The sequence below is a fragment of the Sinocyclocheilus rhinocerous genome, unplaced genomic scaffold (genome assembly GCF_001515625.1).
Source record: "Sinocyclocheilus rhinocerous isolate Xijiao unplaced genomic scaffold, SAMN03320098_v1.1 scaffold1938, whole genome shotgun sequence".
NCBI lineage: Eukaryota > Metazoa > Chordata > Actinopteri > Cypriniformes > Cyprinidae > Sinocyclocheilus > Sinocyclocheilus rhinocerous.
In genome coordinates this window covers 113,882-139,773 of record NW_015629065.1, presented here as the reverse complement: position 1 = coordinate 139,773, position 25,892 = coordinate 113,882, and the positions used below count along the sequence as shown (strand labels likewise).

Genomic DNA, 25,892 nt, shown 5'->3' with positions numbered 1-25,892 from the left:
TACAAGCTTGTCTTGGGATATAAAGGATGATGTCTTTATACTGCAGCGCAGAAATGTAAAAAAAAACAAAAAAAAATTATAACGTTCAATTAATTATAAGTATTTTTTGCTTGAAATAGTCATCTTCAGGTATAGGAATGTGTGTGCCCCCCCCCCTAAATTCTTAGAACTAATATATTATATAGAATGTTCAATTGATTAGAATTAGTCAGATTAGATAAATGTGAAATGTTTTGTTCACAATCATCAGTGTACATCAGAGCAGTGTAGAGAATCCCCATTTAGAAAACCAAAACTGCAATGTTCTGATGATTAATTGATAGGAATTTCTACAAACTCTTGCGATGTAAGAGGAACGTCTAGCAGATAAATTATTTAATGTGGTTTAAATGCATCTGGACACAATTAGGAAAGATTTTTACTCGAAATGTGATGTCTCCATCCAGCATGTCACAGAGGAACTGACTGCTTGGGTAAGACGTTACATGCGACAGAGGGCATTTTTAAAGAATGAAGGATGTTCTGTTCCATCAAAGGAATATTCCTGCTATTGTATTTCTTTTAATGCATTCGAATGATCAAACAAAAAACTGTTCGCTAGAATGAACAAAACAGATGAAACAGGAAATGTATATCACATAACTTTTATTAATGCTCTTAGTTACATCCTTAAACAGTATCAGCCAAAAAACACCACAAACCCAAACATAATTGGGCAGGAATGAAATGAAATGAGGTCAAAAACAAACCGAAGAGGAAACCAAACGGAAGGGAAGAAACCAGAAGAATTTGAAGCCAAGCACTCCAAATAAATGTATCACATATCTAACCATATTATACCATTAGTCTGCAACTCTTTCAGAAAGATTCTTCTTTAAATATATAGTTTAAAAACTGAGCAGAGGGCATCATAGTAGCTGCAGTTTGTAGGCAAAGGAAAGCAGTGGCGACTGGGGTGTGGGAAGGGGAAGGAAAGAAGGGGAGAGGAGAGACTTTGTGCTTTTCTGTGCACACTCATTCAGAACTCATTTCGAGAGGGGGATGGGAGGGGAACGGGGTGCCCGGCACATGCACACAGTTACAGTATTCAGGCAGCTGGAACAGAGCTGAGATGGAGGTCAGGAAGCCTTGATTCACTGCATGGGCTCCCGGCAAAGGACAATCTCCAGCTCTGTGCGGTACAGTTTTCCCCCGTCTGACAGTGCCATGATGCTTTGCTTATAACCATTCAGGCTCTTAGAGTCCACCTCCTGAGGTTAAACAATCACAATTTGAGGGATTGCTTTCCTTATCTGTCATTGTCCAATACTAGAATAATGCTGAGCCTTCTTATCTCACCTTATTGTTCTTCTCATAGAGGTCCTTCAGGAGAGCATCCAGCTCCTGCTCGTCAATATAGCCATTTCCATCCTTGAAGGCAGAAAACAACACCCATGAAATAATTCTGCTTGTCACAGTTTATAAAACCTTTTCAATGTCTTTATGTGGAACCAAAAAGGAGGATACTGATTTCTCTTTTCTAGGCTTTAAAGTCCTACGGAGGCATAAAATACACAATGAAATTTAACTGTCAACCGTTGCGACCAAATCATTCAGTCCAATTTGCAAATGAATCATTCAGTGAATAATTTTGTGAATTGGATCAACTCATTCATTCATCTCACATAAACTCAAGATCTTGTTAAAATGTCAACTTTTGTGTCCCATAGAAGAAATTTATTAGTTAATTAAAACTAAAGAAACAATCTTCCTTAAAATAAAATAAACTTCAGTTGAAATAAAATAATGAAAATTAATAAATTATTAAATAAATTTAATAAAATAAAATAACAATTAATTAATAAATTAATGTTATGTATATACTTTTTTATGTAGTCATCAAGGCAACATTTTTCATTTAGTTTAACTTGATGTATTAAAATAACTAAAACTGTAATAAAAATGAACAAAACTATATAGTATAGTATCTGTACGAACAGAACCACAATGGCTTGTAACAATAATTGTTAAATGTTTACTGACTGTTAAATGACTGAAACCCTGTCAGAAATGGGTTTTTTTTTCAAAGGCCTGTCTGTTTGAATTCTTGTTTTATGACTATAAGCCCCATCAGTGCTCAGATGGTTTGGCAGATGTCTCACTTTCTATTTTTCATAACAGCAGTAAGGCATTATTACTGCTGAAGAAACGGACACAAAACAAAATGACAACTAAACTAATCATAACTCTGACATAATCTAACATGTTAACATTGCATACACATTGTGTTCATGTGGACTACAATTCATAATTGAATGTTGCAAGCCTCTAGTTTAGTTGAGTGGGTGCTGTTGTCTAATGGGCTCTGTTTGCTCACAGATATTGTGTTTAATTTAAAACTGTTTGATTATATAGAACAAGGTTTAGGTAATCTTGCTTTCCTAAAGGGCATACGCCTGGTCTGTGTAAGGTAACCGGAGAAGGACTAATTATTAACTTGTGGTAGCACCGCATTAAATAGCAATTTTCTTACTAGTAAAAATTTTTTTACTAGTGGTTGGCACTTAAACTGTAAATGTGCTTCTGATTTTGCATTTTAAATCATTTTCCAAATGATGATACCACCAAGCAGGAAGATGTGGGCAGAAAAACAGATGCAGTTGCTTCTGCTCATTTACCTGCACAGGTGAACAGGGACGCTGTTTTGCATTCAGAATGAGGGGAAGATCAGATATCCAGCAACATTGTGGCAGTGCATACAAATCTATACAATACCCTAAAGCCCTGCAAAAGATGTTACGCTGTTCTTGCTGGATTATACATTACCTTATCATAGTATGCAAAGATGGCGTTGAACTGCTCAGCAGTCAGCCTGACGCCCTGTTGGGCAATAAAAACATTTCAGTGTCAAAAATATTTGACCTCAAGAAGCTCATGAGGGCTAAAAACGTGTGGTCTTACCTGAAACTTCAACAAGAAATTCTCCTGAACCGGCAGAAGCCTTAAAATAAAAATAAAAAATGGTTGTGATTGATGTGTCTTACAAAGTGATTTGTAACTTTTTTTATTTTTTAAACATGGTCAGAACATTTCTGACCTTGCCATTTCAGACAGACCCAGTTTCCCATCGCCATTCAGATCAAACATCTTGAGCTAGAAAGGGAGACAACAGCTCAGTTTAAATGTTTACACACTAAAGAAATCCTGCATCAGATTAATATTTCCTATTGCTGCACACCGTTTCTTTACTTATTTTGTTCTTCACAATGTGTAGAGGACAACTAAGCCTCTCAATTGTCCAGCTGGCTTGCTTTGGAATAATTCAAGTTTGTCTCTGGTCTTAAGGAGTGGACATATGTTAGCACAGCTGGAGTGCAGACGCAGCCCTTGGGGTTAGTGCAAGCATGGTGACTAACGACTCAAGGATTTTAAAGGGGTCCTATTATGCTTTTTCACTTTTTTCATTTCTGTAATGTTGCTGTTTGAGCATAAAAAAAATCTGCAAAGTTACAAAGCTCAAAGTCCAATTCAAAAGGAGATATTTTATTTAACAGAAATCACTTTTCAAAAACTACGACGAACGACTCGTTTGGACTACAACGCATATTTTCCGGGATTTGTGACATCACAAATATCGACGAATGGGACGAGACCTGGTTGAGCTGCACTAGAGAAGGCAACGAGTGTTATTATCACTATGTCGGAGACACGCTAGCTTTCCCAAGGCAGACGAACTTAGAGTGGTTACAATCATCCGGGTTTAAATCGCGCTCAAATTGATTTGATTTTGACGCAGTATTTACACTGAAGCTCGCAGGCAGCTATGGTAAGGGGCATGACATGACACCAACAGGGAGCCGAGTGGTGCCAATCACAACACACACTGGCCCAGCTATGTGTTTTTCGAAAAACCTAGTATGAGAGCCTGTTCTAGTACACCCCCAAAACAAAATCAAGACTTTGTAAAAGAGCATAATATGACCCCTTTAAGGTGAAAAAAATTCTTTAAAATGCTTTAAAGTTGTATATTTGTGTTAAAATTAAACAACTGTTATTATGTAAAAGCTATTGGCTTTTTTTTGTAAAAAAGATGGCACTAGGAGGTATAAGACATTAACTAATGCACCACAAAGACAACGACTTACTATTGTTTGTGTGTATTCCAGCAATTTTTGGTCATCATAGTGTCTGTTTGCCTTTTTAAGCAGGTCAGAGAGGAAGCCCTGTAGGAAGTAAAAAAATCACAAGAGTATGATGATTTTATATACATTTAAACAATTTAAATTTAAATACTTGATTTAAAGTTATATATATATATATATATATACACACACACACAAATATATGTTTATTCCATTTAACAAAACAAAACAATAAAATCAAATTTCTATAATTATCTTATAAACCCCCTGCTGTTTTGGTTTGTGAACCCCCTTAAGCACTTAAGAAGAACATTATTTGTTAGTGACATCTGCTTTACTTTCTTTGAGGTCATCGTCTCCTCAGTGAGCATTGCTTCATTTGCTTTGTTTACAAATGTAGTGATTTGTATACTCTCGTCGGATGCCAGCCACCAAATCCAGAGAGATTTGCATAGTTTCCATCTGCCTCATCACATTAGCGGCTTTCGAAACTCTTTTCAGGATTGTTGCGAAGGACACAGCAGGGAAAGTAATAGAACTTTTACCTTAAGTTCATTCGTCTCAATGAAGCCGCTGCGGTCTGTGTCATATTTCCGCCAGGCCTACAGATACAGACAAACATAGAAAGATATTGTAACTGTACCATCAGTACAGCGTACGACTATACGTGCAATATATCTCAGGTTGGACAAATGAGAAGAATAGGACTGCGGAGGTGAAGAAATAATTGGCAAATTATTCTTACATTAATTACACTGGCTTTTTCATTATCCCCTCTGTATTTTCTATTCAAAGCAGCTGTGCATTGTGAGAACAAGGAACAAGAAATGCCATTTATTGAATGTTTTAATCTAGCAGCTGGCCTTGTTTCCATCACAGCCTCTTATCAAAGATAGATGCCTCCCTCTACAGGTCTACAGAGAATTACAGCAGCACATCTATAATACATGAGGCTGAAAATAGAAGTTTGTACTTACTCATTCTAGCCCTTTAAAAGGCTTGCCTACCACACTGGATGATTAAAAAGCTTCCCTTTCTCTTTAGCTCCACTCTCTCTTCAACTTGACATAATGCATCATTGAGGCAGTCAATTTCTGATGATCAGACTCTCCGAAATGTTGTATTTGGCTATGCATATTAGATTGTAATGAACGAGTGAAGGGAAGATATTTATACGGCGCCCCAGGAGGCGTTTTGTGTTATAAATATATATCTAAATGACCACGGATCGATAAAATGAAAAAGTCGCATCATCACTTACAGCCATGAATTCAGTGCTGGATCCCACAAACTGTCTGAAGCAGAGGAGGAAGTTCTCTTCTGTGGGCAAGATCTGAGCCAGCTGATGGAAAGTGTACATAAGTGGATTAGACACACATACAGCAAACAGAATTGAAAACCTGGTTTTATTCTATTTGAGACCATGACTTTTTCTATCAGTAAGTTACAGGTTTGATTAAAGTGATGAGTGGGTTTAGAGATTTCCTCTTCTGGGATGAAGGGATAATTGGGGTCTATCTGATAACTTGTCAACAGCAGAGTCGGTGACGTGTTAAGTGATGTGTTCATCTACCTCAGACATCTCAATTCTCCCGTCTTTGTTCTTGTCGAATTTCTGCATGAACTCCGTCATCTTCCCTTTAAAGGCTGCATTTGATGGGTCCTGTGTGAAGAAAGCACAACAAGATGAATCTTCTTCTCATTCTTTGCTTATTGGAAAAGCTTTATTCAGTTCGTGCTTCTCAGGTTAGGAAAATGCTATCACTTTATAAGATGTACATTGTGCATTGCCTTGTGCCATATTCATTGTCACTTGTGTGGCAGATAATAGCATTACTAACTTTATGAGACCATTTGTGAGGCTCCCTCCGTTTTATTGCTGAACATACAGGGATGGAGATAAAATCTCCTTTCCTATCTTTCCTGCAAGCCATCTGCCTAGTCATCTGGGGTCTTTATATATTTGATTTGCACATGGTTCACTCTAAGAAAGATAGGACCCAAAGTATTGTTGAAGAAATTTTCCATATTGAATTGTGTGTATTGACAGTTGTTTTCCTCAAATTTTGAATTATGCATTGCATTGTGTTGTGTATTAAAATGTAAATGTAACAGAAAATGTCTGGGTGGTACCTTTTCCATTTTTCGACAATTTTTTAATTACTGTGTTACAATTAGTGATATTAGATCAATATTTGTTGAAAACAAATTCTTCCAATTAGGTAGTCCCGCCCCCAAATCACGCCATTGGTTGAGCCAGCGCTAGTGATGCAAATACACAGCAGCTTTGATTTCCATCAATATCTTAAAGTGATAGTTCACCCAAAAATGTGAATTCTGTTATCATTTACTCACCTCATCCGAACCTGTGTGACTTTAGAAGATATTCTGAAGAATGTTTCAATTGCCCAAAGTCAAAGAGGTCCAAAAAAGCATTTTTCAAAATATCTTCTTTGGTGTTCCACAGAATAAAATGTTGTCAATGAAATGAGGGTGAGTAAATGATGGTGAACTTTTTTTGGGTGAACTATCCCTTTAAGCTTCTTTGATGATGTACTTTGAGTTGATGTGAATCATGCCAAGAGTAACAATCTCACAATCTATCTATCAGTTTGAGCACAATGAAGTTTGCTCAATGCTTTGAGTATTCTGCAGTATAGTTTGGAAGATACAGTGCTTCCTAATGAGAAGTATTTCTGTTAAATCTGCTTGTCTGTATACTTACCGCACCAGCCCCTCTCCGCGCAATCTCCAGCTGACTGAAGAAGTTTTCAAGCTCCTTACCCTCAATGTAGCCATTTCCTGCAATATAAGGAAGTATGGTTCAGTACTTACTGAGATGTCTTAATCCATAATGATGTTTGTCATTATATGACTAGATAACTACTGTCTCTCAATTGAAATGCTAAGTAATGAGATTGCCTAGATGTCTGCTTTGAAGCTGGTTAACTCTAGATTGGTTTGTTGGCTGACACCCAAATCCAAGTAACACAGTTCTTAATTAAAAACTTTTGATGGCTAGTCTCCAAGTTAAGCTTTGAAGGCTCTCTCTTTTCCATTTTTCCTCTAACTGGAGGCCTTACAGTATGAGCCTTTTAAAGCCATTTATTTGAAAAGATGAAAAGGAGATTCTTCTTGATGCTACTGCTGAAATTTTAAATCGCCTCCACAAATAAATGTAATATTACCATCTGGGGGTAATTTCCCATGCCAGGAAATTGGCCCTTCATGCAAAGGAAATTTGCGTTTGAGTATGTGTGTTTGAAATGGGATTTTGTGTGTATATGGCCTAATACATCACAACAGTGATTGTAACGTATGTGAAGTGAGAACTACAATGAGTTCATAAGTATTGTTCTATTATCTGTGTTTCTCCCAAAGGCATCATGTTTGAAATGGCTTAGTCTTAACTACTATGATTGTTGATGAATTTGCCTGTGGATTAGAGTGGCATTTGTAGACATCTGGACACATGACTCATGGTTAATCTCTATTTCTGTAATTCATTATTCATAAATTATGTGAAATACCATCACTGCATGGCTGAGAAAATACTGTATGTAAGAAGACAGGCAGTCTTACTAGTGTGTTTGCAATCGATCTGACTATTGCGTTGAGAGAATGAACACTACATATACATTGATTGTTGCCAGAGATCTATACAGAACAATTAATCTACTCATTTGTTGAGTGCAATACATAATAATTATGGTTTACGCAGGCATTAATCCTGTTAAGTATGTTGGAAATGACTACATGTTGCCATCTGGTGTTGATATGATTGCTCTGACATTTTGAGAGATAATATGAACATTCATTCTTCCTACATTGAATTCATTTTTTCCATACGGTTTGAACTCCTGGTCTTTGGAAATGTCATTGTGTACAGATTGTTGATTCCAAGGTGCTTATAGGCAATATGGCCTATGCATTAGTTAGAATACATATTGACCATTCATTTTTTATTTCTACCATATTGAATTCTATGCCTGTTGGCTCTGCCTATGCTGTTATCATCATTCTTCTAGCACATCTACATTGTTTGCAGGATGGTCAGCCATCTTGGAAATAGAACCGATGTGTTGGAGAAGCCATTTTGGACTATGACACAACTTAGCAACGTCGTTTGCACTGCGCTCTTGCGTTACTTGATCTTTTTATTTTGGTGCGTCAATCTGTTGAGTTACTTAGTATAGGAAATTATGATCCGCACTCACGAGAACAATCTTCTTTTTTCTTTTATTTTACATTCATTACTGTTGGGAAAAGACACAAACGTTTCGGCTCAAAGCCTTCCTCAGTGACACACTGAGGAAGGCTTTGAGCCGAAACGTTTGTGTCTTTTCCCAACAGTAATGAATGTAAAATAAAAGAAAAAAGAAGATTGTTCTCGTGAGTGCGGATCATAATTTCCTATCCTGGACTATGACACAACAAAACGTGTCACTCACTGAAGTTGCAGTAAGAATGTATAAATCCAAACTTATCATAATAAAAATGTTACTTTTTATCAACCCACATGAATGAGTCGTAAAGCATCTTTAATGGAAAGTAATTCCAGATGCTCCTCAGATATCTTCTAGAAGATATTCTGTAGTGACATGGATTGAGATCTCAATAAACATAATTCAGGTCAATTTCTTAAAACCAATTTTGTGGCAGTTATTAATTGGTTACTTTTTAACTAAACATATCATAATGATTTCCTCATAAGTTTGACAGACTGCGCACCTTCGACTTTTTAATGGAATATTTATCAGCAATTTTCACACTTTTTTGCTTTTTAAGATTTGTTTCAAGGAACTGATTTGATTCATCCCCAGCACAAACGTTAACTTTCTTAAAACAAAGTTTTTCGTGATATAGGGCTGCTTGTGATAGAAGTAGCATACTCAATAAACTCATAAATGATGACTGTGTTGTTTGTTTTATAAATGTACCGACGTGTTTTTAAAAAAAAAGAATGGATACTTTGAGAACCAATAACCCAAACCGTTTGTTTTGTTGTTTCCTCTGAGGTTGTTTTATTTTTCTCTTTGCTGTAAGTTTATAGCTGAGATATTCTAGGTTAAATATGCTATGTATATGCTTTTTTTCGGTATTTCACTAATATGCATTCGGCGGGAAACGAACAGGAAAGAAACCGGAACCAAGTTGCTAATAACGATAACATCTGCCCTACGGATACGATTATGTTCCTAATACATAAATAATTAGTCAATGAGATATTTTCAGCTTCAGATATTGCAGGATGTAAGACAACTGCTAACTCTCCAGGAATAATATCCGATGAGCTTCCTGTAAGTGATCTTCAGGAGATGTCCTGGGTGATGAGGACCTTGACACACACCCATCTTCCCTGAGATGCACTGACAGATCCCCAGGATGCGTAAGAACACATGGGAATAGACGTGTAGGTGAAAGTAGACTTTTCGAACCCAATCAACGCGCGGCATGATGCACAAAAATGAATAAATAATTAGTCAATGAGATATTTTCAGCTTCAGATATTGCAGGATGTAAGACAACTGCTAACTCTCCAGGAATAATATCCGATGAGCTTCCTGTAAGTGATCTTCAGGAGATGTCCTGGGTGATGAGGACCTTGACACACACCCATCTTCCCTGAGATGCACTGACAGATCCCCAGGATGCGTAAGAACACATGGGAATAGACGTGTAGGTGAAAGTAGACTTTTCGAACCCAATCAACGCGCGCATGATGCACAAAAATGATGTCGACGTGGGCAGCTCACTAAATTTTTTAATATCCTAGGTCTGAAACATTTTTTTTATATATATATTTTTCCAAAATAGTACTTGAGTAAAAGTAATTTCCCAAATGGGACACTATGGAGCCCCATCTGGAGTTACTGGACGCGCGAAACGGTTATTCACTAATAACTGTATCAATCAAAGCATTTTAAGCCATATTGCACGCTATAATTGCTTATAAGATGATAGCAATGGTGAGCAAAGTCTGCTCTTGATTTGTGCCAAGAAGGGTACTAAAATGCTGAATAAATAAATGACGTGATAGTATATGATTCATAGCCTCATATAAAGGGACGTCTTAAAAATAAATAAATAAATAAATATATATATATATAGGCTAGTATAGGCTATAGAAATCTAGAATATAGAAATACACTTTATATGTGTGTATGTATGTTATATATATATATATATATAAGTAGCCTATATATATATAGGCTACTTTATACACACACACATAAATACATACATACACACATATAAAGTGTATTTCTATATTCTAGATTTCTATAGCCTATACTAGCCTATACATTTTTACATTTTCAGGTATTTTATCATATCAATAAAGCGCTTGCAGTAGATCATAAATGCTAGATTGTTGTTTTTAACTTTCTTTGATCTATTTTGTTTTATTTCGCACGTAAAATCTGTCAAATTCTTTAGTTCCTTAGCCCCACAAGTGTTTTCTTTGGAAATTGTTAGCGTCAAACTTTTTTTCTGCTATTTTAATGATAACATTTAATTTATGACTTCTTTTGTTCTTCCTCAGAATCATAAGCCGTGGAATAAACGGCGCATCTGTACTCACCGTCTGCATCAAAATGTTTCCAGATATCCAGGAATTGGGATGCGGTCAGCTCTGCCAAGTGAAGGTAGGGAGGCTGCTGTCCTTTGTTTGCCATGTTTTTGTGTATTTGTCCTACTGTCCACAAGGAAATCCCGGGCGAACTTTTACTCAGTCAGAGTCAAATTCGCACTGTACGTCCCCCAGTGCTTTGCAGGGGGTTTTAAATGCGCTGAGTGCTTGCAATCCTTTGGCGCTCATGCGGGTGGCGCAGTAGTTCCAGCATCACTGTTTCATGGCTCAGCACTCGCGTACGTGCTGGGAAAGCTGCTGGAGATGCCCAGCTCCACAGATGCTTCCACAGAAACATGTAGATGGACCAGAATCACTGTATGTAAGCTATTCAACGTTCTGCTCAGCTCCGCTAACGCAATATATATTGGTGCTGATACATATGTAAATTATGGAATGACTACAGAGGAGCCAGGAACATCCCAATTAAAAAAAAAAAATCCCCTTCTATTTGTTTTATTAATTTTTTTATGTGTGTAAAGGAAAATTGTTTCAGTGCAACGTTTATTTTTATGCATCCAGTGCATTTTTCGTTTGAACTAAGGAATAAAGCTGTCACTGGGGCAGTACCCTTTAAAGTCAGCATGAAATCAAAGTGGACAATTCTTTTTTTTTATGGAATATTGATTTTTTTTTTTATTTACGTGTGTTCTCCTAATCTTTACTCAAAATATCTTCCCCTCCCCCTTGCAACTTCATCTCTTGTCTAATATGACATGTGAACACATTTACTATACAGAACATTCCACCAATCAGAGGGTTGCAGCGAGCAATGCGTGCCAAAATAGATCTGAAAATAGATGTGTGTGTGTGTGTATGTGTGCATATTTTGCAATGAACATAAACTATATTGTTTCTATAGATACAAACAAAAACTTTAAATGAATAGTTTTCGATTTCTCCATAATTTGAATTTGATTCATGTTATTCACAATGCTTCATGGGACTGTATTTCTTTCCCTCGCGAAAGCCTTTGTCTTTTTATCTGAATTTCATTTATTTTTTGCTTCAAATAAAAGTTTGTAATGTTGTGATTCTCCTCTTTGCTGGTTGGCTTGGTTCATATTCACTTTATATTCATTAAGTTTTGTTGCAGCTTCAGTGTAGTTTTCCATTGTGTTCTATGTTGATTCAGGCTAAATGATGCCAAAGTCCTGTAGTGTCTCCTTTCCTTAGTATGTCTCTTGTTATTAATATTAATGTCTCTTGGTATTTTGACTATTTTCCTTCACTAGCAGAAATTAAGCTTTGTGTGTCAGCAAGCAACAACACACAGACTGAAAGCCGGTTTGAAGCTGAAGTATAGGAGAGAAGCAGAATGACATAGACTTCCTCTTCTTCATTCTGTAATTCCTCCACTCCAGCCCCCTGCTGACTTATGAGAGAAACCCCTCTACGAGCAAACCTGAAGTCAGAGAAAAAGCCAACTCCCATATTCTGGTCAGTAGAGTGATTAAAAACTGTAAAACATTCTAACACTGTTTTAACAAATTATTCTAAATATATGCTGCTTGGCAGTATAATATGAGCTAGTACAGAGCAGTTATAGGCTATGTGTTAATGGAAATGCAGTTACATAATTTCTGCACCATTGAACATTCAAATATGTCAGAAGAACTATTATTTTTCTTCATCAACATATTCAAATCTGTCACACTGTTTGTGAATATAGTTTTTGTCCTCTTAGAGGTGCTTGCAATCACAGAGAGTGATAAAAGACATCTGTCCCCACGGAGCCCGCAGCATCAAAGGCTAATTATCCCACCGCAGTCATGCATGCATACTGCTGCCTGCTCCATAGGAACCGGGAACGGAGCATTGGTAAAAGTAATGCTCACTTACCGCAGGGATCCCAAGAACTCAGCAGTAATTACTGCGCCCTCGCTGCCAAATATGTGTAAGCACCCAGCCCATGCGACACGCCAAAAGCTTTAATGCCAATTACAATTGTTTGACGGAAATTGCTCAACTAGGGTAGATTAATTAAAAATCCACACACTTAATCACATTTCGCACGTCCCGTAGAGAGCCACTGGCTTATGAGGCCCGTCTTCGCGGTCAGGGCATCAGAACGCTAATCTTGATTATTTGAATAAACAGACGCTTAATTTAATTCCGTATTGAGTCAGGTCGAAGGTGATGACTGATATGTCTGACTGAGAGTTTCCTGACCTTGTCCAACAAAACTAGTAGACTTAGTAAGAGCTTTACCGTGCAAATATGGATCAACAAACAGCTGGGGTTTGCAACTTGCATTTATTGACTATAGAATATTTTCTTAAGATGAGTTTAGCTGTTTGCAAAGAAAAACAACACTGAGAAGAGAATGTCTTTTCCAGTTAAATGGATTGTAATTGATTTTAAATTGCAAAAGAAAACAGAATTTTAATTTATGAATTGAACTGTAATTTTTTAAATAGGAAAACAATGTTTATCAAGACAAACTTTGAATATTGGCTCATCAATGACTTCTGAAAGTTTTGGCAAAAAATAAAAGGTTTTGAAGTTTTAAAATGTATAGCCCTTATGAGATAAATGGATGAATGGATGGATGGATAGATAGATAGATAGATAGATATCATTTTTCAAATTGTTTTGCTGACTGTACATATAATGTGTAGGCCTAATGAAAAATAATTTTCATAAGTCATTAAGCATTTTAAACAAAATGCGCTTAGTTATAAAAGGGGTCATATGATGCGATTTCAATTTATCCTTTCTCTTTGAAGTGTTACAAGCTCTTGGTGCATAAAGAAGATCTGTAAAGTTGCAAAGACTAAAGTCTCAAATCCAAAGAGATATTCTTTAAGTTAAGAGTCAACCACGCCTACCTAAAACAGCTCGTTCTAACACACCCCCACATGTCTACGTCACGATGTGGGAACATTTGCATAACGCCGCCCAAATGTTCACGCAAAGAAAGAAGGCGTAACTTTTATTCTCGCTGTAGTATTGTTGTTGCCGCCGCCATGTTGTGGAGACGCTGTGTGTTTCGTTGTGAAAGCGAAACTACTTTGTTTGGCCTTCCAAAAGAGGACGATATCCGCTTCGTCATGCCTAGAGCTGATCCGTGCTGGTCGCTGAGGAAATACATCAACTTCGCGCTGAGGAACGCCGGATCGGCTTTCACCGTGGACGAAGCGGAGTCCACGGTGCCCGGGGTCGTCACATGTGGTTGCCGCAAGCCTGCCGGCCGTGCCGTTCTCAAGCCCACCGGCCTCCGCTCACTCTAGCCCGCCGCCGCTCACTCAAGCCCGCCCACCCTAGGGCTGTCAAAATGACTGAAAAACTAAATTCAACAATAATGTACAGTATGTGGAAAATAATGTTTTTTTGTTTTTTTGTTTTTTTTACTTTAAACCGCATAAACACATTTCATTACACCAAATACACAAAATAATGTTCTTTTTAGCAACATCATATGACCCCATTAAAGATAAATGCATTTGAAAGCTGTTATATTGTACCAACATGATAAAAATTGCATGCTTTTGACCTTATTAATTATTACATGACATAGATAATTTGCCAAATTATAACTTTTAGCAGTCAGTTCATTCAGACTACCCTTATCAAAAGCAGAAGAGCTTTCACTCACTTTCAAGGTTGCTGTGCTTCAGACATATCGTTTCTCCCCTGTGAATGCTTAGTTGTTTATGTGAAGTGAAATATGAGACTCTACTTCCACTAAGGGCAATGTCTCACACTGGATTGTCATTCCCTGTAGTTCATTTGAGGGGGAGACAAATGTGACTTCTGTTGTGTACTGAATGACTTTATATGTCTAACCTTAGGCTGGAGCTCCAGATTATAATGGGAGATTAATTTGGTCTGTATTCACTGAATGTGAAAATGTTTTAGAGATGCTAGAAAACTGTTAAATAGAAGTTCACCCAAAAATTTAAATTTAAATGGCCAGACTTTATTTTACAGTCCAGTTCTCACCATTAATTTATGAATTTTGCCTCAATAAACTCCCAATTTGCTGCTTATTAATAGTTAGTTAGTAAGGTGGTTGTTAAATTTAGGTATTGGGGTAGGATTAGGGCTGTAGATATGGTCATGCAGAATATGTGCTTTATAAGCACTAATAAACATTCAATATGTTAATAATAGGAATGCTAATAAGCAACTAGTTAATGGTGAGAATTGGTCCCTATACTAAAGTATTACCATTTAAATAAATAAATAACTGACAAGTTTTTATTGAAATTGGGGTAAGTAAACAGACACGATTTTTATTTTTGGGTATACTATCCCTTTAAGATAAGAGAGTTGGTAACACTTTATTTTAAGGTGTCCTTGTTACGCGTTATAATAACAATAAATTATGCATAATTACATGCAAGTAGCCCTAAGCCAAACCCTAATCCTAACCCTACATGTAGTTAATTATTATTACTCAGTACTTAAATGTATAATTACACTGTAACAAGGACACCTTCAAATAAAGTGTTTCCCAAGAGTTCTTTTGAAGTCTTATCAGGTTTATCAGCCTTAATAGTGTTCACAGTCAAAATCCACATCATAAGAAGAAAAACCTTAAATACAAACATTTATGAAAACAAAAAAGTAGACAGACCCGTTTCAGTACTGCTCGCAAACTCATCCTGTTTACAGCTTGTCTGAGTTTGAGGGGTTTGTAGCGATTGGAGAGGTTATTAATCTATACCTGTGCTCTGTCTAGACAGCGCTGCCATGATGCAGAGTGTTTCGGTGTGATCCTGAGGAATAAACATTTCCATTTGTCATTGACGAGAGGAAGCACGTAAATCACAAGCTTCCATCAGAGAAGCCTGATACAGCAACATCTACATTCCTGCTGAATGTTTGGAACAGAGATTTTGTACACGCTGCATTTATTACGTGTTCCAGGTGGCATTTTGCCGTATATAGGTACAAACTCCAAGGTCAAGGGCCTAACATCTGCATGAATTAGATTAAAATACTTACCTGTAGTCCTTTTACTGCTGAGAAATGAAACTGAAAATTAAAACGTAGGCTAATATGAGAGCAACAAATTTTATCACGCCAGTTGTGTACACAAAATTATGTAATCCTTCATAGTCCGAAGCTGTTGTCCTCTTATCAGACAACCTTTCATAGAGGTTATAGAAGGACCGGGGATCTAATATGATCTACAGGGCAAAAACGTCAATCAATATGTGAAAGTGACAGTGAACTAATATGATCATTGAGGAATAGTCAGTCAATACCATCTGCTTGCCTTGTCACACAGTTCTTGGCTGTACTCCAGTGATCTGCCTGCTGACGGGTGAGTTTAGAAGTGTGGAAAGTCTTTATTCAGCAGAGATGTCTCAGTCTGTTTCCTCTATATCTCCAATTCCACCTTTACAGTGTGATTGATCAAATTCCCCCAAATACAGTGGGGTCCAAAATCTGAGACACTAGTAAAAAATGCTTCTATTTTGTATGTTTAGTACATTTAATACCTAATACATACAAGTTATATTTGAATGAATGAATAATTTGAAATGAATGAATACTTTAATTATAAATGAAAATTGAAATGAAAAAGTAAAATGAACATCACAAGTTTGTGTAAAAAACTTCTCCATCATGATTTGTGAGTGATCTAAAGAGCATCTTGACGCAAGAACATGTCTGTACAAAGAATCACATGATCAAAGCCACTGCAAAGTCAGTGTTTACCTAGTAAGTACAGAATCTTGGGGCGTGTTAGAACGAGCCGTTTTAGGGGGACGTGGTTAACTCTTAACTTTTATAAAGAATATCTCTTTGGTTTTGAGACTTTAGTGTTTGCAACTTTACAGATCTTCTTTATGCACCAAGAGCTTGTAACACTCCAAAGAGAAAGGAACAATTGAAATCGCATCATATGACCCCTTTAACTTTGTCATGAAGTTCTATTTATTTTTTGGATTTAAATGTGATTTTAAATCCCAGAATTTGAATTTGAAGTAAATCAAGTTAAACTATTTGAAACTTAAAATACATTTTTAATATTATATTTCATGAAATCATTTAATTTAAAATAATGTTCACTATATACATTACCATTTAAAAGTTTGGTATTAGTAAGCCTTTTTAATATTTTTGCAGTCTCTTATGCTCACCAAGGCTGCATTTGTTTGATAAAAACAGTAATATTGTATTAGAATAATAATTTAAAAGTACTGTTTTTTATATTTTTACATAATATAATATAATTTTTTTTTTTAGAAATCATGATACATTATTTTTCATGTTTTTTGTTATTTATTTTGTGTCTGTCAATTGTATTCAATATTTAAAAAAATTATGCCTGTAGTTTTTATTAATTTTTATTTCAGTGTTGCTTAGAGTTATTTGAAAATACTAACTTAAAATACATTTTTAATATTATATTTTATTTTGTATTACATTTATTTTATTTTGAGTATTATGCTTTTAGTTAAATATAATACTCCTGTCTTTCACAATTTTGCCCTCCACTGTATATTAATGAGACAGAGGATTATCATTTTAGCAAGAGAGATGTCATGAATGTGGATGTAAGGAAGGCACTGACCTTTGAACAATGCTCAGAATTACATCCCTACTCTCACTCAACTGTGGCCTGTTTATGGATAAATGAGATCTCTCTTTCCAATAAGGTCCCTCTTCCTCAGTGGATTCCCTGTTCCAAGAATGGGTATAGATGGTTAATGCCAGCATGTCCCCTGGGTTTTCTCTCACTCTTCCTGGTGTCCCTTGCTGCAAACATGATTTGAGAGAGATGGTGAGATATAAAGTGTAGCTCTCCATCAAGCACACGATCACAGCAGGCTGATTAAAGTGAAATGAAAAAGAAAAATCATGGGAGCGATTGTAGCGTGGAGGGATGCGTTGGGAGGGCAGAGAGTGAAATATCAGGCTTCTGATTTAAAGGTCTGTTATGCCCAATATATCGGAGATTTGTTCGTGAGGATACAGTATGTGAACGTCTGCATGAGAGACATAGTTTTGGGAATTAAAATACATAGGTATTGTTTTGAACAGATTGGGAGAAATCCACCATTGATATTAATGATTGTTTTTCCTCAAAACTTATATGAACTTATATTATATTATATTGGCAAGGCAAGTTTATTTATATAGCACATTTCATACACAATGGTAATTCAAAGTGCTTTACATAAAAGGAAGTAAAATAATCATTAAAAAAATAATCACAACAATAAAACAAGGAATTAAAAAACTTTTAAAATGATTTAAAAATTCTCAAAAGACAAGTACTGACCAAATGACACTTGCTTGCATTGATATAGACATCTTTAAATAGAGCAGCCACACCTCCACCTCTCCTGACAGTCCTGCAGGGGGTTTCAACAGGGGCTGTTTCATTGAGGACTGTTGCACCTGAAAGAAGAAAGTCATATACAGCTAGGATGCTTCGGGGGTGAGTAAAACTCAGCATAATTTTCATTTTGCGGTGAACTAACCCTTTAAGGTCTAATATCGTTATCTTTATAGTTATCTTTATAGTTATCGTTCTTGGTGTGAACGGGGCTTTAGACTTTCTATCACGTGATAAAACAGAAATAGAGAAAGCTATAGGCACACTGGGTTCCCGCTTGTTCTGTAAACATTTGTAAATGTTGCAGCTATCGCGGGGACCCGACACATATCACTGAGAGCTGTTATCAGTTGTTTTTAGTTCACCTACAACAGATGAAGGATATTATATTATATTATATTATATTATATTTTTAATGGTAATAAAAAATCATAATTAATCAAATATAAAAATACAATATTAATAACCTTTTTTATTATTTTTAACAATATTTTACAGTAAAAATACTGTAATTCACACTGTTTACTTTCAAATATATATCTATGCATATGTATTGCCTCTTTAAATCTCAAATAATTTTCATGATATACATTACCATTCAAAAGTTTGGTATTAGTAATCCTTTTTAATCTTTTTGAGTTCTCTTATGCTCACCAAGGCTGCATTTGTTTGATAAAAACAGTAATGACAGCCATATCACCCTGCAGCCCAAGACTGGTTGCCCACTGAAGCTAAGCAGGGCTGAGCCTGGTCAGTACCTGGATGGGAGACCTCCTGGGAAAACTAAGTTGCTGCTGGAAGAGGTGTTAGTGAGGCCAGCAGGGGGTGCTCACTCTGTGGTCTGTGTGGGTCCTAATGTCCCAGTATAGTGACAGGGGACACTATACTGTCAACAAGCACCATCCTTTGGTTGAGATGTTAAACTGAGGTCCTGACTCTCTGTGGTCATTAAAAATCCCAGGATGTCTTTCGAAAAGAGTAGAGGTGTGACCTCGGCATCCTGGCCAAATTTGCCCATTGGCCTCTGACCATCATGGCCTCCTAACCATCCCCATATCTGCTGATTGGCTTCATCACTCTGTCTCCTCTCCACCAATAAGCTGGTGTGTGGTGGGCGTTCTGGCGCACTATGGCTGCCGTCGCATCATCCAGGTGGATGCTGCACACTGGTGGTGGATGAGGAGATACCCCCCTCACAATGTAGAGTGCTTAGAAAAGCGCTATATAAATGTAATGAATTATTATTATTATTATTATTATTATTATTAACATTGTATTAGAATAATTCTAAATTTTTAAACAACTGTTTTCTATATTTTTGTATAATATATTTTTGTAGAAATCATGATACATTATTTTTCATGTTTCTTTGATGAATAGAAAGTCCAAAAGAACATTCATTTGGAATAGTTTTTTTGTAACATTATAAATGGCTTTTTTGTCACTTTTGGTCAACTTAATATACTGTATAGTCCTATAAAATAATATATATTAAATCTTACTGACCTGAAACTTTTAACTTAACCTACTAAGATATTTTTTTCATAAAAATTCCAAACATTTTTTGTAGTGCTATCAGTGTAGTGCTGTCTGAAATACTTGAAGACCCAGAAATAAAGAATGCTGAGCAGAAAGTTGAATTTCAGAGGAAAACAGCTACAGAGAGAAACAAGATTTTCAAATGAGATAATATGTCAGAGAGAGAGAGAGAGAGCAGAACATAAATGTGTAAGATCAAAACAGATCATAAAATTTTCTGACTTCCTCTGTTCCTCTAGAAAAGCATTGAGTGGAAGTACCGTCACTGCTGTGCACATCATGGGCATCAAGCCTCGAATATTTCAGCAAATGGCCCGTCGCTAATTGCATATGAGTTACCGCTTCACTAATGGCTCACAGGGACTGTGATGTTTCAGGGCAGAGTCAGCACAACTGGCTTTCCATAAATATTTTGTGAAAGTCTGAATAACAGACTGATCTGCAGCTCTGTTATCATCGGCAAGGGCAGAGGCTTCGTCTGACAGATTAACCTCCTTTCTCTAAAAGATTGTTTCCTCCAAAAATCTGGTGTGTGCAGAGGTTTCTAGCACAGATCTCTCACACATCTGTCATGTGAAATACAAAATGGAATCAGTATTCATGGACTGGTCACAAATGACTTAAAAAGCGTACTGCTTTTCGCTACACTGAAAAAATATAATGTCGAAACTATTTTCACTTAGAAATTGCTAGTAAATTTCACAAATATTTAAAAAGAAACAGTAAGTAAAATTGCTTTAAACATGAACTTTGATATATTGAGTTGATATATTGCATTATGTTTTGCTTTAAGGTTTTTGCTTGGTGACAGACTAGCTGCAAGATGTTAATTTTTTATTTCATCACTACTTCAGAGGTGGGTTGGCATGCTTTATCAATGATGTAGTGACATGAGGGGGTTAAGTGAGATGCCTATTCATTCACTTATATGTGTTTTGCAGGGTGTAATGTATACAAACTTCTTCTGATCTTGCTCTCTACATATATGCATTGCAGGAAATGATTCATATTGATCACTGCGGGGCCTTTGCTATAAACACAAGATAAAATCTTATATTTAGTCTTATATTTAATATGGCATGACAAAAGACTGTGCAGTTTTAATCTCTGATTATCATAGTTTTTATATACTGTGCATTTGCACAGGGTCTCAGAATTGGAAAATGGAAGGACAGAACACAAAGGATTACACCACCACACAGCAATATATCAATTTATTTTTTTATATTTTAATATTTGAGTGAAAATAAAGTTAAAATACATCACATTCCTACAGACAGTTAAACATCTATCAAATATCTCAAATAATTTTAAAGATATTTGTCTATATATTTTTTGCAGAAAACATATTTAAACATCTGTACATTTCTTTGGAAACATCTAGACAAGTTAATAAACTAAAACAATAAAATATGTAATTTATGTAATATATTAATGGATTATTTAGCACTGTAACTCCTCATTTGGTATTTGCAACTGAATTCCCTTTCATACAGTTGAGAAAATTACATCATTGTATTGCAGTGTAAGTTTATCCCTTTTCATGCATGTTTGTTCTTTAACTCTTCTTTCAAGAGATAATGACAAGAATACTGATACTTCTGTAATGCTTCTATTTTCAGTTGTTCTTAACATGCATTTCAGGAAGGATGTGAATGCATTATGCAATATATTTGTCATATTATTACCTAGTCTCACAGTGATGTTTTAGTACCACAGTATACACTGCAGTATGGATAATATCAACTGTAAACAAAATGAACCTAGCCTAAATTTGGACTCGGAGAGCCTTGAGGCACTGGAAAGTTCATAAAGTTACTTTAAACCTGAATAAGATACATGAGAAAGCATTAAGGAGCATTCACTGTATGTCATTCTACATTGTTAGCTGTCTACGTGCAAATCAAGTATATCAAGATTTTTGGTAAATGTGGTACACTACATTTTTGTCACTAAATTGCTGACTATGTTCTGCAGGTCTTTGGTTCGCATACGGGTGGTTTCCAGGACCTCTTCATGATTAACCCTTTCTGTGCTGTTGTAGTCACTCACTACTTTGTTGGTAATAAGGGAGAGTCCAAACACACGCATCCCACAGTGACGAGCGACCACCACCTCTGGAACGGTACTCATACCTACAGAGAAACTGCATTTATTTGATGAAAAATACAGTAAAAACAGTAATATTGTGAAATATTGTTACTATTTAAATAACTGTTTTCTATTTTAATATATTTTCAAAATAATTTATTCCTGTGATGGCAAAGCCGAATTTTCAGCAGCCATTACTCCAATCTTCAGTGTCACATGATCCTTCAGAAATCATTCTAATATGTGGATTTGGCGCTCAAGATGGCGCTCATCATTACCAATGTTGAACAGCTGCGTGGCTTAATAATTTTGTATAAACCATTATGTATTTTTTGATGAAAAAATAAAGTTTATAAGAACAGCATTTATTTGAAATAGAAATCTTATGTAGCATAAAGAGATGCCACTTTTTTAACCAATTTAATGCATCCTTGCAGAATAAATTGCAAATAAAAATTCTAAAATAAAACAATACTTTGCATACGCATTTATATAAGCTGTAATACACGCACTATGTCTTACCCACTCATAACATTTTTGATAGTAGTGTTATGTAGTCTTACAGTACATACCCACAGCATCCGCCCTAAGCTTCTGTAGAACCCTGCATTCTGCAATCGTCTCATAGGACGGTCCTGCCAACATGCAGTAAACACCCTCCTGGAGGAAAGAGTCACAGCCTAGTTCTTGGGCCGTCTCCCTGGCCATCCGTACAAAGTCTCTATCATAAGCATCAGACATGCAGGGAAAGCGCACTCCAAATCTACAGGGACAGAACACAAATGTCAGTGAACATTGGACTGCTTGCAGAAATCATTAGAGAAATGCTTGTAAGATTATATACCAAGGTTAATAGCAGAACGAAGACAGAACTGTTAAAAACAAAGTCAAAAATCAAAAGAACTCATCCAAATGCTTTTCTTCAAATTCTGGTGTTAGGTAGAATTAGGTTTCTTTAATTATAATTATAAAAAAATGATCTCAAATCTATATGATTGGGTTTTAATAACACATTAAACATCTTACTGTACTGCATAGCAATTCACCTTTCCTCATTGCGTCCACACAGGGGATTTTGGCCTGCAAAGCCAGGAATATTGATATGGTCTTTGATCAACATGATGTCTCCCACTTTAAATTTAGAACTGAGTCCTCCAGCAGCATTGGTCACAATCAGAGTCTCAATCCCGAGTAGGAAGAACACTCTTACTGGATATGTGACCTAAAACAGAACAATAGTATAAGATTTAGAGCCGCTGTGACAAAACTGTTCTCCTCTTTATGAAACAGGAAATTAAAGATTGAATATGATCTGATATATGTCATCAAAACCATATAGTAGGCTATAACTGTATCCCCTCCTCCCCGTCTGTCTAAATTGTCCATTTTTAAAGGATTGAGTATTGTACATTTTTTCAGATTTGTGTTACCAAGATGTTTAAATCATCAACTGACAGTGTGCCTTCCCCCCACCCCCAGATTTTCTATCCAATCCCATATGCTTTTCCATGTTCTGATTTTGTTCTATGCTCATACTTTTTCTTGTGAACTACAGGTGGGAGATTGACTGGTGCAATATTATAGTATGCCTTATCCATTGAGAATTCAATTTTCCCTTTGAGATTTTAAGCATGATACTTACTGTGGCAATGTTATAGCCCTCATAGAAGTGGAAGCGGCCTTGCATGCAAACACACTGCTTTCCATTCAGCTCTCCGAACACCAGCTGACCTTTATGTCCTTGCACTAAAGAGGCATGAGGTAGACTATTAAATGTTTGTTAATGCAAACAATAACCAAATAATAGCAGTGAAATGATAAAGGACACATTTTTTAATTTTTGTGTAGTCAGTGAATAGATTATGAAATAAATTCTCTGAACATCTAACATCTCACACCTGTGCTATGGGGAAAGCGGGGGATTTTGTTGTAAGGAAACACTTTCTTGTTGTCCAGCAGGTCAGCCAATCCACCGAGTCCTGAACCACAGATAATTGCCACTTTGGGCCTGATATCTGTCTTAGCAAGCAGCCAGTCCGCGGTGTCTTTGTAGTCCTCATAGCTGTAGCTATATAGAAACAAAACATGTTTTTTGCTTAATTTTTTCCTTAGTGGGGCTGGTGTCGGTCATGCATCAAAAAACACCCATGTCATAATAAAGTGACAAACTGCTGGATAATGTCTGACTAATTTCCTACTTGGTTATGAAATAAGGAGGTATCAGAATTATCTGTATTACACACACATGCAAATGTCAAATGACCTGTCAAGTACAGTGATCCAATCAAGTTGCTTTCAGAGTGAGCAAGTCAATTGAAAACAGTATTTACACTCTTAAAAATAAAGGTGCTTCAAAAGGTTCTTCACAGCGATGCCATAGAAGAACCATTTTTGGTTCCACAAAGAACTATTCAGTCAAAGGTTCTTTAAAGAACCATCTCTTTCTTACCTTTTTATAATCTGAAGAACCTTCTTTCTCCACAAAGAACCTTTTGTGAAACAGAAAGGTTCTTCAGATGTTAAAGGTTCTTTATGGAACCATTTAAACAAAAAGGTACTTCTATGGCACCGTGAAGCACCTTTATTTTTAAGAGTGTAGAATAGAGAAGCAAAAGTATATACAGTACTACAGTAACAAAAAGGTTTTGTTTTTTTATACATATTATATTTTATAATTATTGATCCTTGTCATTTGCAATGCTATTGTGTTGGAGTATGTTGAATTATCTCTTTGACTGTCATTTACCTGAACAATCGCTGTAGTAAATGATTTCCAGTATCTGTCTGCGAGTGTGAGCTACTGTATAACTGCTGGTCATGTTACCATACAAGACTAATGGACGACCAATGGAGTAGATATAAATCCATATAAGGTTTGAGAAGAAGGTCTGTCTGGCTGTGGCTAGCTCCACACTGAAGGCTGTCTTTATAGATGCTATAGTGAATTTCAAGTTTGGTCTTCCACCACATCCTTTATAATAAAAAAAAAAAAATATATATATATATATATATATCGTCAGCTGAACAGTCGTGTTAAACAACAGTACACACAGCCTCGTTTTCACTCCTGTCAAAAATTAAATATGGCGTTCCCATGACTAAGGTTTATGTGATGCTTTTCAGCGTAGGTAGTTCAAAATTCACTTGTAGTCTTTTAGGCTGTTAGTCATTATGACATTATGCTTTCTTGTTGTCAAAAAGTGTCTGTATTATTTAACTAACATGAAGCACCGTCATACTCTGAATTATTGTATAGTCTTTTGAAACTGAAACAAAAATGACCCATTCATACTGAATTGCTTTAATAGTTGGACTGCCCACATTTATAATCAGAAAGTCTTTCATAGCTGAGAAAATATCGGGTAGGAAGAGCTGTAAGCATGCGCTGTCCGTGGTGCTGCAAGGCGTTGCGGGATCAGCACTTTCCATTCGGAGCTTCAAACACTACGTGACTCCATAACGCTCAATGAGAATGCACAATAGGCCTCTTATTTTACAATCACAGCGCTGCCCATTATTATTATTTTTTTACTTTGACAAGGTCTGCCAACAGCCCTGATGTCCTCATTTGGGACGGTTCTCATAGCTGTTTTTCCACAGCTTTTATAGCGAAGCCTGTCACGTTAAGAGCTGCGTATTATTCTGGGCGCATCCACAAAGATGAATAGCAGGATTCTGTTACGTAACCGTAACGAGTAGCTGATTTTATAGCGATTTTATAGATAATATGTTATTAAAAATTTAATTCGAGCTTCTAATCGGCAACAAATTTTCTTTTTTACAGTGGAACTGGAGGGCACATACTAGTGGAAGAATGTGAATGAAGAATAAACTATCGCCATCCAAACACTTGGGGAACTAAAAATCCTCTTTAGGATGTGAGACTGCGTTGTTAAGCATATCGGTTTTGTTCTTCAGGTTGATCTATGATATAAATCCCTGTTTGATGATGAGGGATGTAAATAAAAAGCGACGCGACTGCTAACGAATGTAATCCCATATTTTTTCACAATAAGATTTCATTTAGACAGTCTGGTATGATGTAGGATATTGATTTGGCAGGTCTGTTATGCTGTAGCAGCGAATCTGGCGCATTATATTCGTTTTTCACCTTACCTGCATTCACTGGATGTTGACATGTCCGCAGTTGGTCGGGATACTGTTGGCAGGAGGAATAATACAGAGCAACCTGAGCGAGAGGTCAAACACC

General features: G+C 36.3%; 2 protein-coding genes across 2 annotated transcripts; both read right to left on the bottom strand.

Moving 5' to 3' along the window:
- Positions 1 to 628: 628 nt before the first annotated feature.
- LOC107738768 (calretinin-like) lies at positions 629 to 10,903 on the bottom strand. The gene is made up of 11 exons (XM_016550614.1): positions 10,705 to 10,903; positions 6,847 to 6,923; positions 5,695 to 5,784; positions 5,383 to 5,463; positions 4,667 to 4,723; positions 4,125 to 4,202; positions 3,077 to 3,132; positions 2,941 to 2,980; positions 2,806 to 2,859; positions 1,339 to 1,410; positions 629 to 1,250 (listed from the first exon to the last, which is right to left on the bottom strand). Exons 1-11 carry the CDS (start codon positions 10,796 to 10,798, stop codon positions 1,134 to 1,136), a joined length of 816 nt encoding a protein of 271 aa, XP_016406100.1. The 5' UTR covers positions 10,799 to 10,903; the 3' UTR covers positions 629 to 1,133.
- Positions 10,904 to 21,031: 10,128 nt separating this feature from the next.
- LOC107738767 (purine nucleoside phosphorylase-like) lies at positions 21,032 to 25,886 on the bottom strand. The gene is made up of 6 exons (XM_016550612.1): positions 25,799 to 25,886; positions 23,581 to 23,750; positions 23,325 to 23,428; positions 22,729 to 22,904; positions 22,255 to 22,445; positions 21,032 to 21,726 (listed from the first exon to the last, which is right to left on the bottom strand). The coding sequence occupies exons 1-6, from the start codon at positions 25,819 to 25,821 to the stop codon at positions 21,530 to 21,532; spliced, it is 861 nt and encodes a 286-aa protein (XP_016406098.1). The 5' UTR covers positions 25,822 to 25,886; the 3' UTR covers positions 21,032 to 21,529.
- Positions 25,887 to 25,892: the final 6 nt, after the last annotated feature.